Source organism: Sus scrofa, chromosome 9, assembly GCF_000003025.6.
Source record: "Sus scrofa isolate TJ Tabasco breed Duroc chromosome 9, Sscrofa11.1, whole genome shotgun sequence".
Taxonomy (NCBI): Eukaryota; Metazoa; Chordata; class Mammalia; order Artiodactyla; family Suidae; genus Sus; species Sus scrofa.
In genome coordinates, this window is record NC_010451.4 from 1,320,733 (window position 1) to 1,328,586 (window position 7,854).

Here is a 7,854-nt window from a genome sequence, read left to right on the forward strand (position 1 = left end):
CTCAGGGAAGAACCTCAAATACTCTGCCTTTCCTATTCCCGTTAACATCTGGACAGTGATGAAAGCTGCAAGTAGTTTGCTTGAGCTAATCATCAGTTCACAGAGGTGTGTAGCTGGGGCGGGAGGAAGACGAGACCCAGAGGGGACAGTGACCTGCCCAAGGTCACATAGAAAGTTAACCTGAGAGCCAGAAGAACATGTCAGTGAATTTCTCAGGCCAGCCTGAGTAGTTCAGGTTAAAGGGAAAAGACGAAGCATTCAGCTTTAGTTTTTGTTTTTAAATTACCCATGAAAGCAGTAATTTAGATTTGTTTTATAAATTCATCAGCCCCTGAAGTTTGTCCTTTTTTTTTTTTTTTTTGTCTTTTGTCTTTTTAGGGCCACACCCATGGCATATGGAGGTTCCCAGGCGAGGGGTCTAATCGGAGCTACAGCTGCCAGCCGACACCACAGCCACAGCAACGCCGGATCCTTAACCCACTGAGCAAGGCCAGGGATTGAACCCACAACCTCATGGTTCCTACTCAGATTTGTTTCCGCTGTGCCATGATGGGAACTCCAAGTTTGTCTGTTTTTAATAGAATACACTAAGTTTTCAAAAGTAATTTGGTTTTATACACTCAGAACTTACACTTTTGCCTATTAGAAATGATACTTAAATGTCTTTTTTGCCTATTAGAAATGATACTTAAATGTTCTTTTCCGTTGAGTTCATTTTACTAATTTTGGGAGTTTTTCGACATCCAAAATATAACTGTTAAAGTTAATACAGACATCTGATTTTGCCATATCACTGTGGCCAAATTTGGTAAATCAACCTGACTTCTATTCTCTACTGTCGTCCCAATGATCTGAGGTCAAGACAACGCTCACGTCTTCAGCTTCCTTGTCCTTCTGTCCTGGCTGCCTCATGTCCTACAGTGAGATCCTGCTAGTTTTCAAAGCACCCTCCGAAGGCCAGTTCTAGCACTAAGGAGTCACTGAGTGCGGGTTTGATTTCTGCAGACCAGCCTTCCTTCCACCTACTGGTCCTTCCACCAGGGCATCCTGTGGCTAAGGTTGTTCACACGCCCTCTCCGCGGAGAATGGTTCCCTCTTTAAAATTCCAGAGCGCTTGTTCTCACCCTGGTTTCCCTCAAGTGCCAGCCTGAGGAGTGGCCATTTTTCTTTACTGATAAAAGGAAGCGTCAGGAGGGAGGATGACATTGTTTTGGCAGAGGTATGAGGGATGGACTGCAGGAGAGGTTACAAACCCTGGAGAAGGCAGGGAGGAGGCCCTTTAGTGACGGGAGGTTGAGGGGGAGGACAGAGGCAGCGAGCTGGAGACCTGTCGGAGGGATGAACTCGCTGAGCCCAGGGGGCCACAGACGGCAAAGGATGCTGTGGGAATAGGATGCTGGGGACAGCGGAGAGCTGGTCCGGGTGACCGGGGTGGAGAGCCGGGGAGAAGTGGGGTGCTCTGCCCGCTGAAGGGGCTCGGGAGGAACAGCTGGATCGGGGAAAAAGGTCAGCTCCGCTTGGGACTGGCTGGTCCATCGGGTGTGCACACCCGCCCCCTTCCAGCCTCCCTTCAGCCTGGCCGTCGTCTCAATGGAGGGAAAGACTCGCAGCTGCGGTTTCCCGTGAACAAGTCAGAGAAACTGTCACGTCAGAGCCAGAGAGATGGCTTGGGTTATTTTCCTGCTCCCAGCCACACAGGGGAAGCTGAGTCCAACGAGAGGCCGAGACTCATCTTGGAGGGAGTGGCAGAGTCAGGACCACAGCCCAGTTCCCCAGTCCTGGTGTATTTCCAGTCCCACAAGGGGCCTCAAACTTCTACAAAAGCCATGGATTGGTTACTCCTGGGGTCGCTATGTTTTCAGATTTGATGTATTTTTCCTTCAGACGCCATATTCCTGAAAGGCAGTCTTGGTTTTCCTGTTTTTAATATTTACTGCTCCACCTCTACAATAAATTCATAGATATTGGTTTAGCGTCTGTTATATCACTGAATACCTATTCCTGGCACTGAGAATACAGTGAACGACGGGATAAAGTTCCTTTCCTTCTGGAGCTTACGTTCCAGAGGGGGTTAGACAGTAAGCATAAGACCTAATTAAGTTCGTCTTATTTCGATTGATGGTGAGTATTATGGCAGAAAATAAACCGGGGGAGGGTGGGAGTCAGAGAGTATCGGGGTAGTGGGTAAGGGAGAGAGAGAAGGAGAGAGGGGAGAAAGACAGACTGTTTAAACCACAGGAGCGGAATGATAAAAAACGGTATATTCTATATACCATTTATGGTCACAGGGATGGGCCATGGAGAATGAACCTCTAAAATTTTCCATTCAGGACATTTTCTTTTCTTTTTTCTTCTTTTTTCTTTTTCTCTCTCTCTCTTTGCTTTTTTGGGCCGCACCCCAGCATATGGAAGTTCCCAGGCTAGGGGTCGAATCAGAGCTACGGCTTCTGGCCCACACCACAGCCATAGCAGTGCCAGCTCCGAGCTGCATCGGTGACCTACACCACAGCTCATGGCAACGCTGGATCCCTAACCCACTGAGCAAGGCCAGGGATCGAACCTGCATCCTCATGGATATTAGTCAGGTTCATTTTCACTGTGCCACAGTGGGAACTCCTATTCGGGCAAATTTCAGTATGGTTCGTCAGATCCGCACTAAGCAGAAACCAGTATCCTTGAAACTATTTATTTATGTTCATCTGAAATAAGCGTATTCGTCTTTTTAAATTTTTATTTTGATTGATTTACAATGTTCTGTCAATTTCTGCTGTACAGCAAAGTGACCGAGTCACACACATATACACTCTTTTTCTCACGTTATTCTCCACCGTGTTCCATTACAGGTGATTATATATATAGCTCCCTGCACTGTACAGCAGCAGCTCATTGCCCATCTACTCCAAATGCAAGGGTTTTCATCTGCTAACCCCAGATTCTCAGTCCATCCCCCTTCCTCCCCCACCCCCAGCAAACACGAGTCCATAATTTCTGTTTTGTTGATATTTAGACTCTACATATAAGTGATAGCATATGGTGTCTGCCTTTGTCTTTCTAAGTGCATTTAAATTCAACCCTTTTTAGTGTTTCTGCATTTGTTTGGGTGTGTTATTCACATGCTTCACTTGACATGAAGTATTACAAATACATTTTGAACTTTGGCATTGATAGTAAATATTCACAAGATTTTGTTTTAAGTTTGAATGATTATAATTTTTCTGGCTATTTTGTCACTTGCTTATGTGAAACACGTTATTCAAATATTCCTATATAAATATACAACTGGAAAGAACAGAAGTGCAGACATCGATGGACTAGACAGTGGATTGTAAGTAATACTGTGTCTGCGTCTGTTTTAAGGAAGGGATTAATTTCCAACCCAGCAAAAACTTCCCAGAGAGCATCTGCTGCTGTGCATTTGAGACAAGAGTTCGGAGCCAGAATCCTTGACTGCTTTATTGGTACTTGAAAGATTCACTACTCTGACGTATTGGCCATTCTCAAAACGGGTAGCGTGACGACTTGTCAAAATGAACGCGTCACCATGTCTTCTGTCAAGAACATCAGACCTGAGCTTTCAGCTATTAGACTGGGACTTCATAATTTACATACGATGTCTGTAGAAACAGCATATGAGCCACGACTGACATGAAAGGGCAAAACCAAAGCTCTGTGGTTGACTTCATCCTCTTGGGCTTTTCTAACTTTCCCGAACTCCAAGGGCAGCTCTTTGGGGTGTTCTTGGTGGTTTACCTGGTGACTCTGATGGGCAATGCCGTCATTATTCTCGTCATCTCCCTGGAACAGAGCCTCCATGTCCCCATGTACCTGTTCCTCCAGAACTTGTCTGTGGTGGACGTGAGTTTCAGTGCCGTGGTTATGCCTGAAATGCTGGTGGTCCTCTCCACTGAGAAAACAGTGATTACCTTCGCTGGCTGTTTTGCACAGATGTACTTCCTTCTTCTTTTTGGTGGCACTGAATGTTTTCTCCTGGGGGCAATGGCTTATGACCGATTTGCTGCAATCTGCCATCCTCTGAGCTACCCAGTGCTCATGAACCAGAGGGTTTTCGTGAAGTTAGTAGGGTCCTCTTGGGTCTCAGGGATTATGGTGGCTACTGTGCAGACCTCGTGGGTTTTCAGTTTTCCCTTTTGTGGCCCCAATGAAATTAATCACCTCTTCTGTGAGACTCCCCCAGTGCTGGAGCTTGCGTGTGCAGACACATTTTTGTTTGAAGTCTATGCGTTCACCGGCACTGTTTTGATTGTCATGGTTCCTTTCTTGTTGATACTCCTGTCTTACCTTCGAATCCTCCTTGCCATCCTGAAGATGCCACCCACCACAGGGAGGCAGAAGGCCTTTTCCACCTGTGGCTCCCATCTCACGTCTGTTACCCTCTTCTATGGCACAGCCAGTATGACTTACTTACAGCCCAAATCTGGCTACTCCCCAGACACCAAGAAGCTCCTGTCCTTGGCTTACTCACTTCTCACGCCTCTGCTGAACCCCCTGATCTACAGCTTGAGGAACAGTGAGCTGAAGAGAGCTTTGATGAAGTTATGGCGAAGAAAAGCAGACTTACACACCTTCTGACTGTGTGGAGAAACCCTGAGATATTTATTCACTCCCTGACTGCACTCTATTTAAATTTAATAATGGTAAAATAGTTTACATTCTTTGGTACTAATATATTTGTTGAGTTCTCCAAGTTTAAAAATATATCAGGAATCCCTCTGTTACGGTAACATATCCGCATTCCTTTTTTATAGCTGCATAACTTGATGACATGATGTAACAGTGTATTTATGAGCTCCTCTGGTACCAACATCCACGTTGCTACTGGATTGTTGTCATGAAGACGAAGCTTTAATAAACACCCAGCTCTGGAGTTCTCTTGTGGTGCAGCGGGTTCAAGATCTGGCACTGTCCCTGTAGTGGTTTGGGTTGCTGCTGTGCTGTGGGATCGATCCCTGGCCTGGGACCTTCCACATGCTGAGAGTGCGGCAAAAACAAACCACCCTCTGAAAACTCATTCTGTGTGTTTTTTTATGGACTGGCCTTTTATTTCCATATCATAGATCTCTCAAAGTGCGTCTGTTGGGATGAAGAATGTGTGTGATTGTAGATTTTCAAAGCTATTGGGGAATTACTTTTAAAAATCGTTGCAGCATTTCAGACTCATCTGAAGACTCCCTCTGCTGTACTAACAGGTTTGAGCTTCAAGCAACCAGCAAAGAGGTGAGATTTTAGTTTCCAGAGTGAAAAATCTGTTTCATGGATGCGTAAACAAAGTAGTTATTTTGAGGAGAGCAAGCTGGTTCTATATCACGGACACGTCAGTCTGTTATCCAAAGCCGATGCTCTCTTGGCATTGTTCCAGGTGTCCCCCAGTGCTGGTGACCCCACGGGAACCTCTGTAGCCTCACCTGTTCACATTGGTATCCTTTTCATTCACAGACCACTGTTTTTAGAGACGTGGTTAAATTTTCCTTTCTGGTTTCAAACTGTCCCCAGATACTTTGTTTATGAATATAGAATGGTTTCTTTTTTTTCATAGCAATGAACTATTCAGGCTTATGTGCTGTGGTCCTTGAGTAATATCATCATCCGTGCGATCGCCCCAGAATAATTTCTCATCCTTGCAACATTTGGAACATTCGCCGCTTGCTCCCTGTTTTAATGTTGCTTCTTGTAAACAGAAAGGGGCTGATTTACTGAGTCAACATCCCATGAGCTCCTGCTGTTCTTAATTTCTCTTCCACAGATGGTAATGAAGGGCTGTAACACTGTTTCCATTGCCATTCAGCTGTGAGAAAAGCTTTTATTTATTTTTCTTTTTATGGTTGCACCTGCAGCATTTTTTTTTTCTTTTTTCTTTTTAGGGCCACACCTGTAGCATATGGAAGTTTCCAGGGCTAGGGGCCAAATGGGAGCTGCAGCTGCAGGCCTACACCACAGCCACAGCAACACCAGATCTGAGCTGCGTCTGTGACCTATGCCGCAGCTTGCAGCAACGCCGGATCCTTAACCCACTGAGTGAGGCCAGGGATGGACCCCACATCCTCGTGGACATCATGTCAGGTCCTTAACCTGCTGAGCCACAATGGAAACTCTGAGAAAAACAATTTTTTGATTACTACCGCCTCTATCAGAAAAAATGGAGGCGAAAAATGGATCAGATTTTCACAAAAAATTTCATCATCAAATGACGGCAGCCAGTTTGAGTAACATTTAAGTACTGTATAAGCTTTTCAGTAGGCCATTAAACAGGCATTTGGAAACCCTTTTGCAGAGTCTGTTTCTGAGTGTCTTGAAATTTCTCATAGCCCTTAGAGAGACCAATTAAATAAGGCCATCCAGGGGAAAAAAAAATCTCTGAAAGCCTAAATCACATGTGAACTATTCAGCTTCGTTTGGATTTTCTTCTTTGTTTCTTTTGTTCGTTCGTTCATGGATTCAATACGTTTTTGTTAGGTGTAGCTTTTAGTGTGACTGTCCCAAAGAAATAGTGTCTCTGCCCTGGAGGAGTTCAGTTTCTTGGAAGATCGCCGACTTTGGGGCAAATCCCATAATTCATGCTGCCCCTGCGTCTGTCTCCCAGGGGAGGACGAGAGAGGTCCGACTGCCTACGTGGTGGTCTCAGAGTCACGTTGCTCCTCCATTTGGCACTAAGTGCCCCAAAGACCAGTCCCCAAGCCCTGGTCTGTCATTCTACTCCGAAGAGCAGCAGTTCTGGCACCAGCAGCTTCAACCTCATGCCAGCTCCTAGGATTGACTTAAGATCACGCTTTCTTGGCTTTGTCCTTGACGCACCTTTCCAAGTACAAGCATTCGCACTGGCAAGAATTAAACTTTTAAAATATAAACCTTAAGCTGTCTCTTTTGGCTTAAACCATTTCAGTGGGTTCCCACTGTATTTTGTTTTTCTTTTTTTTTTCTTTCTTTTCTTTTTTTTTAATTTTCCCACCGTACAGCAAGGAGGTCAGGTTATCCTTACATGTATACATTACAATTACATTTTTTCCCCCACCCTTTGTTCTGTTGCAACATGAGTATCTAGACATAGTTCTCAATGCTATTCAGCAGGATCTCCTTGTAAATCTATTCTAGGTTGTGTCTGATAAGCCCAAGCTCCCGATCCCCCCCTCCCTCCCCTCCCATCAGGCAGCCACAAGTCTCTTCTCCAAGTCCATGATTTTCTTTTCTGAGGAGATGTTCATTTGTGCTGGATATTAGATTCCAGATATAAGTGATATCATATGGTATTTGTCTTTGTCTTTCTGGCTCATTTCACTCAGTATGAGATTCTCTAGTTCCATCCATGTTGCTGCAAATGGCATGATGTCATCCTTTTTTATGGCTGAGTAGTATTCCATTGTGTATATATATACCACATCTTCCGAATCCAATCATCTGTCGATGGACATTTGGGTTGTTTCCATGTCCTGGCTATTGTGAATAGTGCGCAATGAACATGCGGGTGCACGTGTCTCTTTTAAGTAGAGGTTTGTCCGGATAGATGCCCAAGAGTGGGATTGCAGGGTCATATGGAAGTTCTATGTATAGGTTTCTAAGGTATCTCCAAACTGTTCTCCATAGTGGCTGTCCCACTGTATTTTGGATTAAAAAATCTTAGCCCGGCCTTCAGGGCCTCCTGGGTTAGGTCCTCACCTTCCCGCTGGGCTTCGCCCGTTCAGGCCGCACTCACTCCCTGCTCTCGCACTCGTCTCCCTTTCAGGCCTGGGGCTCTCAGCACATGCTTTTCCCTCCATCTGCTTCGTTCTCTCGCTCCTCCTTTCACTGGACTCGCTCTTGCTCTTTATTTATAAGCCCCCCCCCATCCTTTCCTTGGTAATG

General features: G+C 45.3%; 1 protein-coding gene across 1 annotated transcript; it reads left to right on the forward strand.

Moving 5' to 3' along the window:
* Window positions 2,526–5,029, forward strand: LOC100736607 (olfactory receptor 10A3). The gene has a single exon (XM_003482498.4). The coding sequence runs from the start codon at window positions 3,646–3,648 to the stop codon at window positions 4,588–4,590; it is 945 nt and encodes a 314-aa protein (XP_003482546.2). The 5' UTR covers window positions 2,526–3,645; the 3' UTR covers window positions 4,591–5,029.